Genomic DNA, 22,642 nt, shown 5'->3' with positions numbered 1-22,642 from the left:
AAGTTAATAAAGTTTACATTATCAAATATTTTTTTACACAAACATCTGCTTCAGAAGACTTTAATTGATCGATTAGAGTCATGTGAATTACTTTTATGCTGCCTAAATATGCCTGATGGCAGCTGTATACTTGCATTGTATGGTCAAAAAGAATTGAAACATGCTTACAAAAATCTTCACTTCGGTTCTGCTGAAGAAGGAAAGTCATACACATCTGGGATGGCTTAAAGGTAAGTAAATCATGAGAGGATTTTCATTTTTGGGTAAACTAAGCCGTTAAGACTTTTCCTAGGTCTATCATATTATATCCAACTGCGACCAGAGCAATGCATATAAATATGATTAAAACAGCCAGATGGAATAGTAAAACTGGAAAGGACTGATTAAGACTTTTAAATCATACATTGTTTTCATGGAAACCAGCAATTAAATGATATTTGTTTATAATGCAGCGATGCCTTGTCATCCTTCCTATACAGATCTCAAGGATACTAGCTAACCATTGCTCAGTTAATTCATGCGTTTGTGACACTGAGGAACTTGAAGGCTCAGAGCACACATCATCACTTCCCTCTCTGTCCGGCCCTCGGGATATTTCTGTCTGAAAAGAGACCACTCTTTCAAGACTTTCCATTATCTATGCATATCAAAATGAAGAAATTAAGTTCTATGCATTTTAATTCCTTTTTACTGTTTATTTTATTCTACGTATGTGACATTTGTATGTATTCATATGTTTTCTGTAAAGTACTTTGTAAACACTGCTTTAAAGTTGCTGTACATAGGTAAGCTTTGCTTATATCTTGGTATGGTTTGTATTGCATTAAAGCCTTTTTGCACCACATACAGGGTTTATGATTGCTGGGTAAGAATACAAAAAAAAATTCTTACAGAGACTACACTTAAAAATACAAATACAACTATTATAGAAATACAACTTTTTGGAAAGAGAAATCTGTGATAAATTGAGAGAGAAGTGATGAATATAGAAACAATACATGATAGACTAGTACTGAGTACTAACCTATTAAGATAGTGTCTGCATTAATAGATTAGTATTAGTAGTTATATGTTATTGTCATCTTGCCACTAGATAGTAGCACATCAGAGATCTCAACAATGTATAAGAAATATGAAAAATATATAAATAAATAAATGCAAACATTTAACCACAGACCAACACCATACCCCTACAATAGCCCTTTGCCATATTCTGCTGTGCTCTAAACTAAGACAGACAAGTGTTGGAGAACAAGAAACATGGAGTTCCCAGCAGAAGTAAACCCTTGCACACTTGTGAGGTGTATATAAAGAAGGTAACTGTCATTTTTCTGATTGTACAGACAAGAAATAAACTTCCATGGGGAAATTTTGTTTCATAATAAACAGAGAATACAATTTCTGCTGGGATCATCATGGTGTCTTGTGGGTTTGGTGCATAGAGAACCCAAAAGAGCTTAGTTGGGAACATGACTCTGGATCAGGCATGTATGAGGCCAGTGCTGTATTCCTGATGGTGACTGACCCTCTTGAGTTGTTCCTGTAAATGCTCCCTCAGAGACTCAGGGCAGTTATGAAGCTGGCTCGTCAACTCATTGTACCGATCCTGAAGCCTCTCCAGGGCTTCCCGCTCGTTGTCAACATTAGCCCTCTCCTAGAAAGAAAACAAACCATCCGGGGAGAGAAAGAGAACACACAGCTCAAAACCATGCCATGCAGAAGCATCCAAGGTTAGAGGTCCCCACAGAGTGGGTGGAGCCAAAAAGGATGAAGACTTTCCTTATAAAACACTAAAAATTAAACAGAACTGGACTGTAGGCCTTTGACAGGCACTGACGTGCGGTCTGGGTAGACAAACTAGGCACTGCCTACCCTGCCAAAATTAAAAAATAAAATGTTTATTAAATAATAAACTTGTATTTGTATTTTTACTTTTTATTCTTGTGATTTATATATGCAATATGTGTGTGTTATTCCAATTGTTTAGACGTTATGATGACAAATGTAGCAGTTACGCATAATCAACTAAAAACATATGGTAGAATAAGCAGTGCTTTTACGGTCCATTCATTGCAGACGACAAGCGGAAAACCCATGTTGCGCATGCGCACTTCGATCCTGTATTCTTTAACATGTACGGCAAAAAGCACAAATCTGCTGTGCCTTTTGACGTAAATATGTTATGCCCGTAATCATCTCCGTTACGTATCAGACATGGACCAATTAAAATCGAGATATTCCTGGACATTTACGTAGCTAACGTCATTACACCACAGCTAGCGTACATGCCTAATCCCCGCCAAATTCAAAATCAAAATGACAGCACCGGCTGTAATCACGGAATTAAGAAATTTTATAACCAAATACAAGTTAATTGCAAGAGGGAGGTCTACGCCAGCCTTAGATGGACTAGTACAGCAAAAGGGCCCAAAAATTATCCGATCATTTCAAACTGATGGTATGTAAGAAAAGATTGGCTATGTGGCTGTTCTAACAATCAGCGGCTGTACTGCTATCCCTGCCTGCTTTTTTCAACCAGTCAGACTGTTTGGACTTCAGCAGGATATTGTGATTTGAACAAACTGCCAGCATGAAAAGTCGTCAGCTCACATCCAGTGTCAAATTACACTGAAAACCTTTGGAAAATCTCGGATCAACCTTGCACTTGACGACCAAAGGAAGCTGAATATAACCTACCACAATGAAAAGGTAAAGGAAAACCGAGAGGTTTTGAAGGATCTGATAAATGCGTAACGTTCACTGTTTACGCGCTTGTGTGTGTGTGTGTGTGTGTGTGCGTGTGAAAGTGAGAGAGAGAGAGAGAGAGCACACGATATACATCCTGATTTGTACATTTCTTGATATGCTGCGCTTGTGCGTAACGTTCACTGTTTACGCGCTTGTGTGCGTGTGTGTGTGTGTGTGTGTGTGCGTGTGAGAGAGTGAGTGAGTGTACACGATATACATCCTGATTTGTACATTTCTTGATATGCCGCACTTGTGCGTAACGTTCACTGTTATTACGTATTATTAGCTTAAACAATAAATCAGGTAATCTGGCTTTCATAACTCAGTGCCTATCCTCTTTAAGACATCACCGCACGTCACTGTTGACAGGGCCAAACAGACCTCTGTTCTCAGGCATTTCTTGGTCAAAGACTTCAGCTGTAATTATTTACTGCCAATATGTGCTGGTTTTATGTTAGATTATGCCACATCGAATGGAGGAATTTGTTTGTTTTGGCATAGCTGGCTGGTTTAAAGCTGGCAGTTTTCATTCTTAATGCATCAAAAATCAAAAGTTAGTCTTCAGATGATTCTAAGACTTTGTATGCATAACGCATAAACGTACTCTCCAGTCATGCATTGTGTTCTTTTCAAGTCATCTATGGGCACTTTCAGAGCATCTACAAATAAGGTGCTTTCAACAACAACAAAAAAGCTACAATACTAAATATGAAAGCACAGCAGAGAGAACTAGATTATGTAAAAAAGAAAACATTTATAGGGGAATTCTCTTATTTGCACAGACTGTTTGTGGTCAAAATCGATCTAGTTTAAATTCCTGCAGTCGTTGACTGGTAACATGAGCATGGCGGTAACCAGCCCCATGGGGCAAATGGGTTGGATGCATGCAAATTTATCAATAAAGATCAAATCCATATGGACAATCCAGCTACATACAAACACTACTTGCAAACCGGTCTAGAAAGAGAAATCACTTTAATCTTTACCGATCTGAAATAAACCTTTGTTGTTATGCTTTTAATCATTTTAAGGAATTTTAAATGAACCCAAAAATGAACATCTTGTCATTATTTACTTACCAGTGTTGCTTTAAACCTGTATGACTTTCTTCTGCGAAACAGAAACAGACTTTCTTTCTTCCACAATGAATATGGACTGGAGCTTTTAAGCTCCCAAAAGCATGCAAACGTACCATAAATAACAAAAAAGTACTCCATAAGACTTCTGCGCAATATTCCAGTCTTCTGAAGTGATGAGAAATTCATTCAACATTCAGTAATGTGAGAAACAGACAGAAATAAGCATTTATTTACAGAAAATCTTGACATCTGCCTGGTCAAGTTACTGAGTCTTGTACCACTGGAGACATTGTTCCACAAAGTCAGTAAACTAATCCCCAAACCTGAGTTTGTGCTAAGCTAAACAGTTTTGAACCTGAAAGGGCGAGCAGGAGAAACTGAGAGATTGTGAGTGCAGAGTGAAGCAGTGAGGATATTAGAGGTTAATGAAGGCTTGTTAGTGTTGCCAAGCTTTTTAGAGGACCTGACGAGAACCACCACAAAATGTGAAGAAAGAAAACCATCTCTTTTGAATGAATACTTGATTACAGACAGAACCTTGTTTTCTTACCAAAACTAAACCAGTGAATTGCCTTTAAATTGGACCATCATCTTCAGATCCTCTAGAATGTAGAATGATCAGATGTGATGGGAAGCGATTTGGCTAGTTTGGATGAGCATTGTTGCTCTTTTTTTTTGTATGTTTGTTCTTTTACCTGGGGATGGCAATAGAGACCAGAATGGGTCTTGAGTGGCCATCGTGCAGAATGGCATGCCTTTAAGGAATGTCAGAGACCAGAAAAGGCTGTTCAGTCCAGAGGGGCTCAACATTATTAAACACACAACACTCCGGAAGGGATTGGAAACTATTTAGAGCACAATTATGGAAACCTGTTTACATCTTAATACAAAATGAATGTATGAATGTGCTGTTTTGGGAATAAGTGTATGAATATGGGCCAATTGCATTCCGTGTGATCAATGATCTGTGCTTATCATTCCAAAAATTACACTTATTCACAATAGTGCAATATTTGATGTGAATGAAAACGAGGATGTGAGGGATAGAACTGCAGTCTCAATAATCATAATAATTCAGGATTTTTTTCTGGAATTTCTTAAAAATATGTTTCATCAGTGGAAGGATCCAAAATACTTAAAACAACGGTGCAACCCATTGAAGAAACTGTAAGTCTATCCCTCACAGCCTCGTTGTCATTCCCATCAAAATTTAAAGATGGTGCTACTGTGAATAAGGTCAATATGTTAGCTAGACTGATTAGTGATCAACCGATTAAGTTTTTTCAAAGGCCAATGTCAATACTGATATTATGATATCAGGGAGGCCCGATAGTTGATCAAAAATATACTAAATATATATACAGTAAATATAATACACATTTAACTGTATAATCAAAAAAATGATATACTGTATATCATTAATATAATCTAAATATAGTTGTGAAATTTTTTGCAATAGCAAAAACACAAAATGGTAGAATTTAAAATGTAAAGTGTAAATGAACGCCACTAAAATATTTCAGAGCTGAGCATAACAAGAAAAATGTATGTTCACTATAGAATCTTTTTTATGACTTTTTATATTTTTAATTTTAATATTGTATATATTCTGATATTTCTAGGTTTTCCATGGCCATGGGAACCCTGTCTATTACTACTGATTAGTCTACATATATTCTGCCATTGGCAAATTTCCTTAAATTAATATAATTAAGTTTTAAGTATTAAATTATGCACACATACAGTATATGTGTGCATATACCGTATATCTGGCAGTCCTGCTCTCTAGATAACGCATAAGTACCAGTTACAGAAGAACCAATATTGGTCAGCCAATATGTACAATATTACTTGTAACTATAACTTTACCATGCCATGCATAATATAAGATCAGTTTTCATGTATAATGGATCATCTGAATAAATCTGTCAGTATACACTTGAATGAATATTTAAATGTGTGTGTGTCCTACCTTGTCTTTCTCTCTCTGGAAAGTGCTCTCCAGTTCACTGAGTTTGCGCTGCAGCTGATTGATAATCTCCGTCTCTGCCTCGATTTGCTCCAGCTCAGCCTCTCTCTCTCCTTGCAGCAGAGCTCTCTCCATCTCCACCTGCCAAGATCAACACGTCAGATAGAACAGTTCTCACACAGATCAAGCAAACACACCCAAGAGCTCCATTTGATATTCTCTATTCCTATACGCATCACTTCCTGTCTCTTCCAACTCTTATCCACCAATGTAATTAGGAGACGACTTCCTGAATATCCTTCAGAGAAATGACTTTTCAATTCCAGAATATTATACATGCTCATATGTGTCTGTGTGCAGTTGTGTGTTTATGAGAGAAGCTCACCTCCTGTTTGGACTCCTGAAGTTGCTGCTCCAGTTCTGTGATTCGAGCTTTAAGCTCATCTAACTTTGCCAGCACTTGAACCCGCTCCTCTTCCAGGTAGCCCAGTTCCAGACGGCTGATGCTGCCAGATCCTGGAGAGTATTCAGACTAAACACACACCACATACAGTTAATTTAAGGCCCTTTGAAACTTATGAAACAAGCACTGATTTGGTACTGATTAATGTTGCTATGGTGTTCTGAGTGCATTGCACATTGATATGTCATCGGCATAGTTGGTTGTTTTGGGGGGTTGCTTACTGGCCCAGGTCAAAAGGTCAGTCTTTACCCTCACCCTCAAATTTCGATGATAATCTGGTCACTAAATATGTCTCAGGTTCTAGGGGTTGCATAGAAAAACTAGTTGACCGCTGCATGATTTATACACATCTGTAGGAAAAACAGCAGGTATGAAGCATGGTGGCTCTGCACTGAAAAGGTACAGTGGCTCAAATATAATCTGTTGTGTTCGGTCAGACTCATATTTAAGAATTCACTTAACTTTATTTTTTATTTAATTTCTCCCCAATTTGGAATGCTCAATTTCCTATACGCTCTAAGTCCTCATGGTGGCGTAGTGACTCGCCTCAATCCGGGTGGCGGAGGACGAATCTTAGTTGCCTCCACGTCTGAGATTATCAATCCATGCATCTTATCACGTGGGGATTTAGCGTGTGTCTGTGACATCCATGCATAACTCACCATGTGCCCTACTGAGAGCGAGAACCACATTATAGTGACCACGAAGAGATTACCCCATGTGACTCTAACCTCCCTTGCAACTGGGCCAATTTGGTTGCTTAGGAGAACAGGCTGGATTCAGTCAGCATGCCCTGGATTCAAACTCACGACTCCAGGGGTGGTAGTCAGTGTCTATATTCGCTGAGCTACCCAGGTCCCCTGAACTGGTGTTTGTTTACTGTGCTGCTGTGCTCAACAGGCAATGAATCAATGTATTTGTATTACACATGTGCATAGCATAGTATCAACACTGATAATGTTCAGAACATTCCATAACCTACTCTGATAAAGATGGCACAGATGCTATGGTAACCTGCAATATATACAATTTGGCCTTCAAATTTAACCAAATACTAGTGTTATGTTGACCTGGATGCTATTGGCTCCTTTAAGAACACGATTCAACAACCGTTTAGAAAAGAACTCCAACTTGGAGTCGATGACCAAACGGAATACATTACTATTGTCAACTTTGTATTGGGACATTTGACTTGAATGCTGTTCGCCCTTCAAGAGTGTGATTCCGCGACGGTTAGGAAAGTGCTTCAAGTTGAAGTCCGATGACCTGACAGAATACATCCCGATTGTCAACTTTGTATATTGGGACATATGACTTGGTTGCTGTTCGCCCCTTCAAGAATGCTATTCGGCGACAGTTTAGAAAAGTCCACTGACATGACGGAAGTCATTCCCATTGTCATCTGAACACTACATACATACTATTAAACATGCAAATATGTGATAGGAAATCATATTAATGTTGTTGAACAAGTTGAGAATGGTTTGCATTTGAAAACACAGATACAGACACCATAAAACTACACTTTTGATAAACACTATTTTGCTCAAGCGAGAAGGAGTAGTCGCACCTGTCCATTCTGTCCATTCAGCAGAACTGTTGGGGCCCGTCTATCCTGCTGTGCACTCTCAGTGCTATTGCAGTCCTGCTTCAGGTTCTCCTCTTGGCTCTCAAGATGTCTCTGCGCCACCCTCAAGGAAGCGCTGCTCACACTGTCCATGGAGGGTTGTCTGACATTAAGCCCCTCCCTTGAATCAAGTCCAGAGATGCCCATCCTGGCCAGATCACCCGCCGGACCATCAACCTTGTTATACTCCGCACAGAGGTTCAAGATTGTCTCCAGCCGCTGTCGTTCCTAAAATGCAACAGAGATGCACTATTAGATGAGTCAGGGGTGGTAAAAACTGCCCTCATGTTATCTAATTTCCTCTGCGCCAGCCTCTGGCGCAAACCACACTGCTGATGCCAATCTGATGAGAAAGGAGAGGATATAAACAGAAGCACCACTGTCTGGAGCGACTCTTTATCAGGTCACTTTCCTCAAGTAAGAGATTGTGATCCTTGCATTCAGCACACTCAAGTAACACAACCCCTCCACAGAGCACCTGTCAGAACAGGCCCTACCTGACAGCCGACATGCAGGCTACTCATTAACCACTGAAACAATTGGATGAATGTCATGAAAATATAAAATTTTAATCCAAACTCTGTCCCACTTTATATTAGGTGTCTTTAACTACTATGTACTAACATTAAAATACATGCAATACAAAGTACCTATTTTGTAATTTCATGTTGTTCTGCAAAATTCTTACAAAATTCAAATTTGCTGCTAATGAGGTTGAGGTATGGGTAGGTTTAGGGATTAGATTAGGGTTTAGATTAAGGGTCGGGGTAAGATTAGGTTTAAAAATTAGGGGTAAATTTAACAGTGTAACTACAAATTTAATTAAATGCAGGTATTTTAAATTTGAGTACAATGCAACAACAACATGTACATATTAAGTACCTTGTATCTAATAGGGCTGAAACGTTCAGTCGAAATTATAGACAACGCAGACAATAAAAATTGTTGACAGAAATTTTCGTTGTCGAATAGTCGTTTGATCTCATTTAACGTAACATGGGATCACATTGAACTCTAATGATGATGCACAAGAGCGGCACTGCAGTTCACACCTGACTGAGGAGGGGAAGAAAACACAGCTAACAGTCCAGATGCACTCTAAACTTTCCAAACAGATTCAGGTGATGTAGACTGCAAAGTATGAAGGAATTATACAAAAACACAAAATAAGTAAATGCAGAAGCACTCTCATTGTGGAATAAGCAGAGCCGGAGCTCTTTAAAGAAACACCCTGGCATTACATCTTAAATACAGTTGAATTTATTGTGTTATGGCTTTATTAAAGATCAAATAATACAGAAGCAGATCATGTAAATAACTACAAACTCCAAAACTGGTATTTCTCTGCGTGGTCTGCCTTCAATGAGTTGCAAGAATGTCCCGATCTGAGGGGGAGAGATTGAAACTGCAATCAGCTGATGCACACTCTGCCGAGCGGACGCTCGTCCCTCGAGTGTGCACACTTAATGCAGCTAGATTATAACGTGATGGCTCTCGACTTATTGAATCATTATATATGTCATTGTGCATTTATTATCATGAAGAAAATTGGCAATATGCAGCTTTATTAATAAGAGACAGTTTGTTATTTTGAGAGTTAAAGATGGATTGAAGTGAACAGAAAGGTGAGAGAAGGAAGTCTTCGCCCCATTATACACTGCAACATAACACGTTTTTGATTTGATTTGGCTTGTTTTCCAAAATAAATATAAAAACTAGGAGAATGTTTAAAATAAGACTAAAAATACAAATATTTTTAAATATCTAAAAATCCTTTAAAAAAAGATGCATTCACCTGAGAAGAAGCATGTAAGATATTTAGACTGGTTTTTAGAGAAAGATCTTGAATATAAGTATATTTTGTGTTTACTGCACTCGCAAAAGTATAACCAAGTGAAAAAATAAACTTAATACAAAATACACTTACTATATATTTAAGATACATTCTCTTAAAACAAGTCTAAATATCTAGTCTAAATATCTTATATGTTGCTTCTCAAGTAAATGTATCTTGTTTTAAGGATTTTTAGACAATTATAAATGGAAAACAAGACAAAAACACGATAACAATAGGATTTTTTGCAGTGAAATTCTTTGCTGAATTAAACTTAATAAAAAGTATATTTTTTCCCTTTAATTGAGACACCCCTCGCTGCAGCCTGTAGCACGATGACGTAGCTGGATGGTCCAATACGTACTGGATAGTTAATTTTACAACATTTTAAATCACATGATTTTAAACCTAACTTTAAACCAGAAGTATATTTTTTATTTCAGTGTCTGCAGGACATGTACGTACATTAAAAACAAAACAAAAAAACAACAACTGATTTTAAGTGTAATATACAAACTGATCACAGCAGTCAGATCAAGCGCCTGTCACTAAAGTGACCATTTATATTTATAAATAGTTGTCCTTTGGGCTATAGTGATTGCCGTCACAGATGAAGCAGTCTGCTGAGCAGTAACCTTCAAAGTCTTTGGTCGAGTAAAAGGCACGAAGGATTCCTTTCCTTCCATCTCCAACATAGCCTGGCGGGAAGTCTTTAAATAAGTCCCCACAACAAAGCGTAACAGCGTTTTTTTTTATTTATTAAGATTCAAACAAACTAAGTCAATGTACAGTCAAAACTACAACAATATATATATATATATATATATATATATATATATATATATATATATATATATATATATATATATATATATAAGAGAGAAAAAACAGCCAGGGGGAAGGCTAAACATCATGAAAATATATTGAAGGACTCACATATAGAAACAGTTTTAATTTAACAAAGCGTAACAGCGTACAGTACGTATTGGACCATCCAGCTACGTCATTGTGCTACAGGCTGCAGCGAGGACCTCTTGCTTTAATTGAGTAAATGTAATTTAGAGGTATTTTTAAAAGATGATTTTATCCTCTTTATTGTTAGTAAGCATGTTTAATAAAACTTTTTAAGTCGGGGCACAAGCTAATCGGTTAAGCACAAATGATTAATCATTGCAATAAACGCCGCTGAATAGTCGTATAATCGTTCTATAATCGTTAGCTTAGTCAATTATCAAAATAATCAATAGTTGCAGCCCTAGTATCAAATGCTTAAGTACAGAGTAGATAAAGACATCTAATATAGTGTGGTCCTCAAAATCAAAAGAAATGTTATGCCTAAAGAAAATGAGGCCTTCAGGACAATTAAGATAGTTTGCATTCTGACAATATTTTCATTACATTAAAGCAACTTTTCCTACCAAATTTTCATTACTGTAATGTGTCCAGACGTTTTACTCATTTCCCTTGATTCTCATTAGATTCTCATTACTGTTATACAATTTTGCTTTCCTATATTACAATAAAAAAGTAATAGTAACAAAGTGGTAAAGTGGTAACACTTTATTTTACAATGTCCTTGTTGCTGTATTATTACACAAGTAAGTCCGGAGTAATATTAATTAAAAATGTGTACTATAGGTTTAGGGTTAGTTACTTGTAATTCTGCTTAATTTACTGTTTTTAATATAGTCAATACATGTAATATGTATAATATGGACACTGTAAAATAAAGTATTACCAAATGTTACTGTTATACAAACATTTTTTGCATTTGGGATATGTGTTTAATTGTAATAAAAAATAATGTCACATTGCAAAAATGCTAAATCTTTATGGTCCTAATAGGCTTCATATTCTTTATGCAAAAAATATAACTTCATTTTCTTGCTTTTGATTTTGGGATTATTTAAGACCTGGATATGTTCTTGACAGGTTTTTGAACGATTTATCTAACTACACACGACTCATGTTGCCTGGTTGCCAGGTCTGCATGGGGGGTATGATTGGGTTAACAGCTGGCCCCACAGACCAGTCAACCCACCTCGAAGACACATTCTCAGTGTGACCTCTGGTCATTTCATGGCATTCGCTCCAGACTGAGGCACCGACTTTGCTGATTGGCAGGATCTTTTATGATAAGTAATAAAGTGTGTATGCAACTCAAAATGGAAATAAACTGCTTTCATCATTTTAAATCATATGTTAATATTTAAAAATGCGTGACAAATGGATTGTATTGTCTTTTGCAGTTGCAATGCATGTAAAAGTCATGCCTGGGTTGCTGGTGTGCTATCAATGAGCTCTTATTTATTCATTCAAATGCAGTCTCTTAGCAAATTTTCCAGCTATTCCACAAATCATTACAGGCATTACCAGAAAAACATGTTATATCGGTAGTCTATTAAAATAGCTAATATGTCTGTCTGTCTGTCTATCTATCTTTCTACAGTGCATTCAGAAAGTATTCAGACCCCTTCATTTATTCACATTTTGTTACATTGCAGCCTTTTGCTATATTGCTTTAAACAGTTTTTTTCACATCAATCTACACTCCACACCCCATAACGACAAAGCAAACACCAGATTTTTAATAACTTTGCAAATGTATTAAAAAGGGTCATTGTCCTGTTGGAATGTAAACCTTCGGCCCATCCATGATGCTACCACCACCATGCTTCACCGTTGGGATGACATTACGCAGGTGATGAGAAAACGGTGCCTTGTTTTCTCCAGACATGACACTTAGAATTGAGGCCAGACAGTTCAATCTTCATTTCATTAGACCAGAGAATCTTGTTTCTCACAGTCTGAGAGACCTTTAGGTGGTTTTTCATGCCTTGTACGGAGGAGAGGATTCTGTTGGTCACCTCTCTTACCAAGGCCCTTCTTCCTCGATTGCTCAGTTTGGCCAGGCGGCCACCTGTAGGAAGAGTCCTGGTTGTTCCCAACGTCTTCCATTTAAGAATAATGGAGGTCAATGTGCTTTTGGGAACCTTCAATGCAGCCGAAATTATTTGAAGCCTTCCCCAGATCTGTGCCTCAACACAATCCTGTCTCTGAGCTCTGCAGGCGGTTCCTTTGACCTCATGCCTTGGTTTTTGCTCTGATATGCATTTTCAGCTGTGAGACCTTATTTAGACAGGTGTGTGCTTTTCCAAATCATTTCCAATCAATAGAATTTGCCACCGGTAGACTTTAATCAAAGTGTAGAAACATCTCAAAGATGATCCAGAGAAATGGGATGCACCTGAGCAAAATTTAAAGTGTCATAGCAAAGGCTCTGAATACATATGCCATTGTGACATTTCAGTTTTTTCTTTTTAATAAATTTGGAAAGTTATCAAAACTCTGGTTTTTGCTTTGTCATTTTGGGTTATGGAGCGTAGATTGATGTTGCATTTTTTTTTTTTTTTTTAAGCATTTTAGCATAAGGCTGCAACATAACAAAATGTGAAAAAAATGAAATGAATCTATCTATCTATCTATCTATCTATCTATCTATCTATCTATCTATACAATTAAAACAACTAATTGAATAATTTGCGAGTGTTAAATTTTGGTAGAATTAATTTCACAGATACATATAATTTTTTATTGATTATTAATTTAATATGGTATTACAAATCCCCATATAGTTCCACCACAAACCCCCAGTTGTTCTGCTCTAGGATGTAAAGAATTACACAGGATTCAGTTTCAACATGGGATATAAAATCCACACCAGAAGAGCAAGATAAACAAAAAGTGCCACACTGGTATCTGAGCGTGTTTAATTTGCTCTCTTTGACGCTCAGGAGACTCAATGAGTTTGAACTTTAGAGTGATCTATGGAGTGCTGTGATGAGTTCTCCAAACCCTCAATTAACTGAACTTGTAATCACCAGCCTACTTGATTCAGCATCATAGCCTTCCCACTGACAGGAGAAACACGACGAAGGAGACTCAGTTCTAACTGTTCCCATGGCCCTTTCAAACAAGTCAAACAAAATCATCAAACAAAAAAATGACTTCAGCCAGAGAGGTGCTTCTGAATAAAAAATAATAATAAAGTACATGGATATAGCATGTTGATTTGTTGTTTTTGACATGGTATCATGGTAATACTGTGTTTTGTGGATATACATGGTAATACCATGGTAAGAACCTAGGAGTATCATATAAATACCATGGTATATCAATATGGTAATCATTCAGCACCAAATACCACAGTATCACCATCTGACAGGGCTGTGCGATTAATCAAATTTTATTTTAAATTACGATTTTGGCTTCCAATGATTATAAAAACAAGATAATAGAGATAAAACTATTATTGTGCCGCATTCCGTTTCGCAATGAAACATCCTTTATTAAAGTTCAAATAATAAGGAAGTGGGTTATGAAAATAAACTTTATAAAAAAAGGCATTTCCAGACGTCTATGTGTTTATGACCGTTTTGACTGACTCCAAAGTCAGTAAGTAATTGTGTTAAATAATCTCAATATTAACCAAAATGTGATTGTCATTTTTGCCATAATCCGACATACCTACCATCTGATACCATAATTTTACTATTTGTTTTAAGTAAAATATAAAATATGAATAAAATATAAAATCTGCAAATTTTAAATAAGCATTTAAATAAACACTTAAATTTAAAGTGATGGCTCACAGTGAATATTCAAATGGATTCATTGGAGCATAAATCACATCTAAATATTCTGCTCCTCACACTGGACAACTTTCAATCACAGCAACATGTCTTCACCTGACAGGGATGTCTCATTGAGAAAATTACAAGTCTGAATTGCGAAACGCCTCCATGATTTCATTCCTCAGGCTTTCAGGCTCTGTGAAGAAGTTGCTCTTTTTCTTCTCGATAGGTGGGTAACATAAATGTTGCTATGTTTCACATAACCCATACATGCTGTTGTGATGTTAGATTTAGTAGCAGGAGAGTTTTGAGTGTCTTGAGCTGGATGAATTTGGGGGGCAGAGCTTCCAATGGAGCACTGAAGGGAGGGGTGTGTTTGTTTTGGCAGCTGAGTTTGAATATCAACAGTGTTTCTCTGAGTTGCATGGCGCCATAAGAGTTTCGAATGTGTGAACAGCGAGCTCTGCACACTATGCTAGTACTTTAATACCTTGTTACTTTTTGTGTCATAAACCAGAGTTATTCAATACACCCTTATTCTTAACTGTTCTAGGAAGACAATAAGTCAAAGAATACAAAATCCTCAGGCTCTATAGACATCAAAAGGCACTAACGTGCTCAAGCTGACACCCCCGATCGATTTGGCCAGTGAGGCGAAGGAAATTCGTGACAGTTGATGAATGTGTCGACAACGCTGACGAAGGTCGTTGCTGACTTGGAGGAGCTTGCTGTAAACTGTCGATCGATCACTGCCATGGAGACGAAATTCACAAAGATGGTTACAAGAGTGGCGGATGTTGAGAAACTGATCAATTATCTGGAGTCATCGGAGTGGCAATTAGCTGCTAATGTGCTAGCAACCAAGCCGGACTTGTAGCGCATCTGGGAAAAGTTGGAAGATATGGAGAATTGTAACCAGCGGAATAACTTCAAAATTGTTGGAATTCCTGAGAGAGCAGAGGGTCAGTATATAGTGGAATTCCTGGACGGGCTCTTTCAGAGTCTGCTCGACATAACAGGCCATAAGCTGGAAATCGAGCGAGCTCACAGAGTTCCGGCTCGCGAGGCGAGGAGTAAAGGAACACTTTCTTGGAAGAACCAAAACATTTTCTTGTTCCCAGAATTCGACAAGAGAGAAACGTGATCAAGGAATGCAAGAAACTCAGTCAGTCATACCTTGAGTAGGGGACAAATCAGGGAAGCTTTTGGCTAGATATATAAAGCAGAGATACCATTCTACCATTCTCTCAGTGAAATTTCTACCTCCTGCAGCTCTTCTGATAACATGAATCTTTCATCAATATCATGTGGTCAGTGGTGAATGATCAGACTCCGGTCGCTGCCATCTCACTTGATGCCGAAAAGGCGTTTGATATGGAAGAATGGGATTATCTTATTAAGATTTTGTAAATATACGGGTTCGGGAATAGTTTTATTGGATGGATTAAGTTACTTTATAGACACCCCGTAGCAGCGGTACAAACAAATGGATTAATTTCTGATTATTTTACTCTGGGTAAAATTATTGTTCCCTGGAACCATTAGCAGCTGCGATGGGAGTTGACGGGACGTATGGCACATAAGCTTTTGCTTCACGCAGATGATATTTTATTATTTGTCTCCAACCCTACTAGATCTATGCCTTGCCTCCACAGAATTATTCATTCCTTTTCTAAATTCTCAGTATTCAGAGTCAATTGGTCTAAATCCGAAGCTTTGGTTCTGACAGCGTACTGCCAAGTAATGGCTTTTCAGCCGGGTGCCTTCCAGTGGCCCAACCAGAGTTCATTTTGACCCCTTAATAAAAAGGTTTTTGAGCAATGTGGGCAGGTGGGCTTCATTACATTTATCTATGATTGGGAAGGTAAATGTTAATAAAATTAATTATTTGTATTATTTACCTGCTACAATCTCACCCTGTAGATGTCCCCCTCTTATTTTAAGCCATTTGATAGCATAGTGAAGTCCTTCATTTGGAATGTAATCATCCTAGATTACATTTTAATAAGTTACATAGGCCGATTGACAATTTTGACAATTGATTTTGTTTCATTACTATGCATTCAGTCTCAGACACTTGGCTCATTGGTCACTTCCACCTGAGAGAGACCCTCCCTGGTTTTGTATTGAACAGGAAGTCCTTGTCCCTATTTCGCCATTGCAAAGCCTCTCTATAAAACTAATCTGAGAAGTTAAGTTACACCCCATTATCTCACATTTGCACTCATTAGGGACAAAAGTGTCCAGAGTCTTTAATTCGGACATTTATTTAAATGTTGCCTCAAGCATATGGCTGAACCCTAAATTATGTATTAATAAGTCCCCTTTCTGCTGGTCAGAGTGGATTATGAGGGGGGTTACTACACTCTGTGACCTATATGCGAGTGGAGTGTTGAGATCGTTTGAAAATTTGGTTCAACATTTTGGAATTCCTTATGCAATTCAAGATTTTACATCGATTCTACTGGGCCCCCTCTAGATTGTATAGGCTTGGTCTTAAAGACACACCCACCTGCTGGCGTTGCCAATCAGAAGATGGAGACACAACCCATGTTTTTGGGAAGTGTGTTAAGATCCAAGAATTTTGGTTGATGGTTCAGAGATATGTGACATTTTGGGCACTCAAATTTCATTTTGTCCCAGACTCTGTATTTTGGGCGATGAGGCAGTCATCAATTTCTGGGACAAACACATAAAAAAATTTGGTCCTGGCCAGTATTATGATTGGCAGGCAGATTATTTCAAGGGGATGGAAGTTGGATGGATCGCCCTCATTTCTGGAGTGGTGTTCGGAGATGGGGAGGGTGGCAGCTTTCGAGGAGTTGTCAAGCAGAAGGCTGGGGTTTTGGGATTTGTTTGATAGGAAATGGGGCAGTTATTTTGTGTTTTGGGTTCTGATTGGCTGAGTGGCTGTGGAGAGATAAGTTTAATTTAATTATATATGATTATTATATTTTCTATTTTTGTGTGTGTGTATTCTTATTTGTGACCACGGGGGGGTTGGTGATTGGGGAGGTGTAATAGTGGGGGTTAAATGTTGATTCAATTTATATATGCTGTGTTTTATTTGTTATATGTCTATGAATCAATTCAAAAACTTTATTGAAAAACAAAACTGTTTTTCAGGAATGGCAGGAATTCTCAGGAGACATTTTTGTCATCAAAAGCTGTCAAGCAGCAATACTGTACTAAGTTTTATACTTAAGCATAATTTAAAGGGTTCCAATTTTTCATACAATGAAAGTGAATGGTAACGGTGGCTGTCATCCTACCACACATCTCCGTACAGATTTAGAACAAAATGAGGGTGAAGAAATAATGACAGAATTTTCATTTTTGAAATCCCTTTCAGAAATAAACTAGGAAAATGGGGGAAGTGCTCAGTTCTAAAGGAGAATTTTCTCAGTAAGACTGGGACTAGAGCAGACCCAATGTGCAAAACACTCATTTATAAGTTTAAAGGGTCTTCTGCAGTTGTCATTAGTCAGTCCCCCCAAGGGAAGGAAGCAGTTGAAAAACATGCTGGCACACCCTGAGTTTTAACAGCATTCTGAAACACATGGAGGATGCAGGGAACCACAAGACAGAGTAGTAATTATTTGATCTGGCTCCATCTGGGCCCTACTGAGCCTCTGATCCTGTAGTTTATAGCTGAGAGTTGATGAGTGTTTCCAATCAAAATTGGGGCTACCTGAACACTTCTAAAGCAATACGTTGCTTAATTGTGCAGTAAACAGGCAACTTGAAGGAATATTACAGGTTCAAAACAAGTTAAGAACAATCAACAGCATTTGTGCCATAATGTTGTTTACCACAAAAATGTATTTTGACTCGTTAATAATTTTCTTTAAAAAATAAATAAAAAAAAAAGATCTGGGTTCCATTGAGACACTTACAATGGAAGTGAATGGGGCCAATCCGTAAACATTAAAATACTCACTATTTCAAAAGTATAAAAAAATAAAAATAATGAACAATATGTGTGTTAACATGATTTTAGTGTGATACAATCGCTTGCTAACCTTTTCTGTGTAAAGTTATATCAATTTGACAACTTTGTTGCCATGACAACTTAATGCCGTAAACACTAAAACCCTAAAATGACCTTTCCTGTCTTCAAAAAACTTTACAGCTAAAACAACACATGAGATTTAACAGAATTATTAATGCTAGTGCTTTTATAAAATTATAAGCTTCACATTTCCATTGTACAGTAATTCCCTCATTTTTCCTTTTTTAATGAAAAGGAGAAACAAGTAAAAATTCATTTTGGTGGTAATCAACATTATGCCACAAATGCTGTCAACTGAACTTAAAGGTGTTTTAAGTGATTTCACGAGACTGAGCTGTTGGATTAGCCGCACCCCCACTTTTCTAACTCCCTAACTCCAAAAATACCAAAATGAGTTTTATTGAGAGCAGAAATGGTGGTTAAAAACAACAGCTGCAAAATAGTCCCCTCAACTGGCAAATGTTATGAACACCATTGCATAAAAATGCATTTTGCCTCAATAATTCGCTGCAACTACAATACAATGAAAACACACAAAATAATTGACAGGCAGAAAGCGTCATTGACCTCGGACACATTTTTGTTTGCTGTTCAAAGAGTCTTGTGTTGTCACAGAGACAAGAGAGATATCTCAGCACACTTTGTTTATTCATATCTTTCAGAGTAGGAAAAGTTTTTGCATACCTTTCCATGAAAAAACTGATTACAGCACCTTTAACTTGTATTGAACCCGTAATAATCCCTGAAGCTCAGTTTCCATAAGAAAAAAACATACACAGTACTTGCGACCCCACATTTGACTTAGAGACAGTTCAACCAAAAAGTCATCATTTAATATCCCCCAAGTTGTTTCAAACATTTGTGACTTCCTTTCTTTCGCAGAACACAAAAGAAGATATTTTGAAGAATGTTCACACTGCTCTCTTCACTACAATGAAAGTTGATGGGGACCAAGGGCATTTAAGCTACAAAAAGGACAAAAAAGCATCAAACAAGTAGTCAAGTATAAGTATATGACTCATGCACTATATTCAAAGTCTTCTGATGTTATATGATATATTTGTGTGAGGAACAGACTGAAATAAAATCAGTATTCATTGAAAAACTTGATTGACATCTGTGGTCACCATGTACTTTGCATGGAAAAAAGCAACTTGGACATTCTGCTTTAAATACAGTATAAAGACTTATGCAGGTTTTGAAACATATGATGACCGAATTATAATAGCTACATTTGTTACATATAACAACATATTGTAGTTGATATATGGAAAACTGTAACATAAACACAGCCTGTGACCAAATTCTTTAGGAATGATGGGCTTTTATATGCACAAAATGTTTTAATTCAGATGAAAACCAACCAATATCACTCACCCTCATCGTGACGTGTTAAAAAAGCTCTATTTTTCAAACCAGTGTCCTGTGATTCTCTCAAGATGTTTCCTCATTGAGCAGCTCTCCAGAACTCACAGACACACACAAACACACACACATGCACATGCTGAGACAGATGAACAAATAGAGCCCCAGTCCTTCCGCCTCCAAACACACACACACACACACAAACGCACGCGCACACACGCATGCGCACGCGCACACACACACACACCTTTTCTCTCTCTTTCATTGTGTGTGTGCCGGTGAGCAAACAGATGTAGGTACATAAAACGATCACATTACATTTTTGTCACTGCTAATTTCTCTGCTGGTTTCTGCTAATGAGATACAAATACATTTTCAAAGCAATTTGTTGATGTGGGCGGCTGGTTGCTGGTTGTTTTGTCTCTTAAGTCTTTGAACCACACAGGGGAGGCCCAGTCACAAGATTAAACAGTATACATTGCAACCCACTCAAACAAGGGTCACTGCTCACTAAACAACATAGCTCGGGTGGGTGTGTGTTAACATACTCAACTTTGTGAACCGATTGTGAGAAAACTTCAATCTCACATGGAGAAACACTGTTAATGTGAAAAATACAATTAAGCCAAAAACTATATTCATGCTGAAACCCAGATGGAAAAATATAGACGATTTCCACTGAATCAATAGGAATGCAGAATAACCGTTAAGCACTTCATACTTTCCAGATGACAGCGATGAACAGAAGTAGCGCTCTGTTTACAAATCTCCCTGCTGTGCTACTAGTGTATTTTGCTGAGTATGTGTCTTGAAAGTGTGTCCATTAGGGGAAAAAGACCAAATTGAATATTAGATTAGCAGCAGCACTGGAAGCTCTCTAGACTGTGAAACGGTACAACAACTGAGAGACGGCACTCAGATACCCCTTTTCCACCGACACAGTTTTTCCTCACTAATGTGAAAATGACTTAATTTATAAAAATGTAAATGTACATATACTTAGTAGTGTCAGCATTCTTTGGATTGTGCATTAGAGATTTTACAAAGTGTGTGGTTTCCCAAAAACTCATGTACAACTCATGTGTCATTGTAACATTCATAAAGCAAGTTCATTTCCCGATGTAAACTGTAAAGAAAATTATAATAATTAAAAAAGCTTGCCTAGGGATTTATATTAGGGATGCGCTACGGTGGTCAACTAATCAACTAGGGTCGACTACTAACATTAATATTTTTAGTGGTGGTGGGTTTAATGAGAGATGCAATTCTCAAATCAATCGAGAGACACAACTTCTTGGAGAATGTTTTTGGCATGATAATAACTTATTGTGCTTAAAAGTGATTAATAGTCAGCACAAAAAATAAAAACCCTCTGCAAGACATTTCGTCTCTTTAATGCTTAGAGTTTTGTCCATTTATGCACTGCTACTGTTACAGCCATCGAAGCGATGCATCAACAATACATTTCTAGATGGATCAATTATGGACGATAAATCCTCTTCTGAGAGTAATGTTCCTGTATTTGTGAGGCGATAAGGAGATATTTAAGTCTTTTATTAAGTCTTATATTTAAGTAGTGATTCTGTTTGACACTACTAAAATAAATCCAGGCACTTGTGAAAAATGTAATGCATAGTGAGGATGTCTTCAAAAATAATAATATAAATAGTTTTCATTTATCAATTAATGTCATACAAAGTCCATTAAACATACAAAAAGCTAAATCAATATTTGGTGTGACCACCTTTTCCTTTAAAACTTCATCGCCTAGGTACACCTGAACACAGGTTTTCTTGGTTGTTGGCAGATAGGATGTTCCAAGCTTCTTGGAGAATTTGCCACAGTTCTTCTATCTATTTAGGCTGTCTCAATAACTGCTGTCTCTTCATGTAATCTTAGACTGACATGATGTTCAGTGAACTGCTCGATGTCATGAACTAGATGTGTACCTGCATTATTATCTTGTAATTCTGTGCTTTAAATGCGCAGCGAGGATCATCCCGAGACTCCCAAGCTCTCTGTTTACATTGAAGCGTGTTATTCTGCGTTAAGGATGCGTATCAGCGGTTTTGTGCCGTTCTTTATTGTAGCCTTTCTTATTTCGCACTTTTCTTACTGTGATAGTTTTGTTCAATAAAATGTTACGGTTATTTAGCCTTTTATTTGTTGAATATCTGTTTGTTATCAAGTTGAAGTGCTGCACTAGGCTAGGATATATCCTTCTGAAACGCATCTGATCGGGGGTCACGTTACTATAACGAAGCCTATATATACTATTATTATCATCCCCAACATCGACTAGTCAACAAGTCGTTCAAACAACCGACCAACACACCGATTATGAAAACTGGTAGTTTTGCACACCACCACTTTATTTGAGAAGTTACATGTGATGTTTTCACTGCAAATGTCACATCTGTAATGCTGGAATTCCCCATCATGGTTAGGTTTTCGAATTAGTGGAAATGTGGACCGGTTCTGAGAGAGGTTTGCAGATCTCCTGTACATTTACTAGCTTTAGCAGCACAAGGTTTGTAGGAACAGGTCTCAGACTTGAGTGGTGAAACTTTAGCAACTCTAAGCAACAACACAGTTGCAGTGGAATAGGGGAAAGAGATGCAATCCAGTTCAAGAGAACTCAATGAGTAAGAACTCATTTTCATTCATTCCCAATACACTTCAACAAATCATAGTTCAGGAGACATGAGATTTGCCTTTTGAACCCAGCTCCTGCATTCCACTGTCTTTCCTTAGTCTGAAAAGACTCACATACCCACACAAACATACAGCTCCTCTCATCCTCTCTCTGAGCCTCTTGAACCTCCTGCCGTGTTGGAGGCTCTCTTCTGCTCTTCTTGACCTTTTTGTCTCTAAATGTGTTACGGGGTCACTGTGCCACACTTAATACGGT

The 22,642-nt window shown here is 37.6% G+C and overlaps 1 protein-coding gene across 2 annotated transcripts in view; it reads right to left on the bottom strand.

The window, feature by feature from the left end:
- The window catches only part of LOC127629685 (pleckstrin homology-like domain family B member 1), a 111,822-nt gene that overhangs the window by 30,916 nt on the left and 58,264 nt on the right, over positions 1 to 22,642 (bottom strand). For both annotated transcript variants that reach the window (XM_052106889.1, XM_052106890.1), the window contains exons 7-10: positions 7,830 to 8,114; positions 6,182 to 6,328; positions 5,800 to 5,937; positions 1,526 to 1,654 (exon numbers count right to left, since the gene is read on the bottom strand). In XM_052106889.1, the coding sequence (XP_051962849.1) occupies positions 1,526 to 1,654; positions 5,800 to 5,937; positions 6,182 to 6,328; positions 7,830 to 8,114 (699 nt within the window). The remainder of the gene's footprint in view (positions 1 to 1,525; positions 1,655 to 5,799; positions 5,938 to 6,181; positions 6,329 to 7,829; positions 8,115 to 22,642) is intronic.

This window comes from Xyrauchen texanus, chromosome 36, assembly GCF_025860055.1.
Source record: "Xyrauchen texanus isolate HMW12.3.18 chromosome 36, RBS_HiC_50CHRs, whole genome shotgun sequence".
Lineage (NCBI taxonomy): Eukaryota > Metazoa > Chordata > Actinopteri > Cypriniformes > Catostomidae > Xyrauchen > Xyrauchen texanus.
This window is presented reverse-complemented; position numbering and strand designations above follow the sequence as displayed.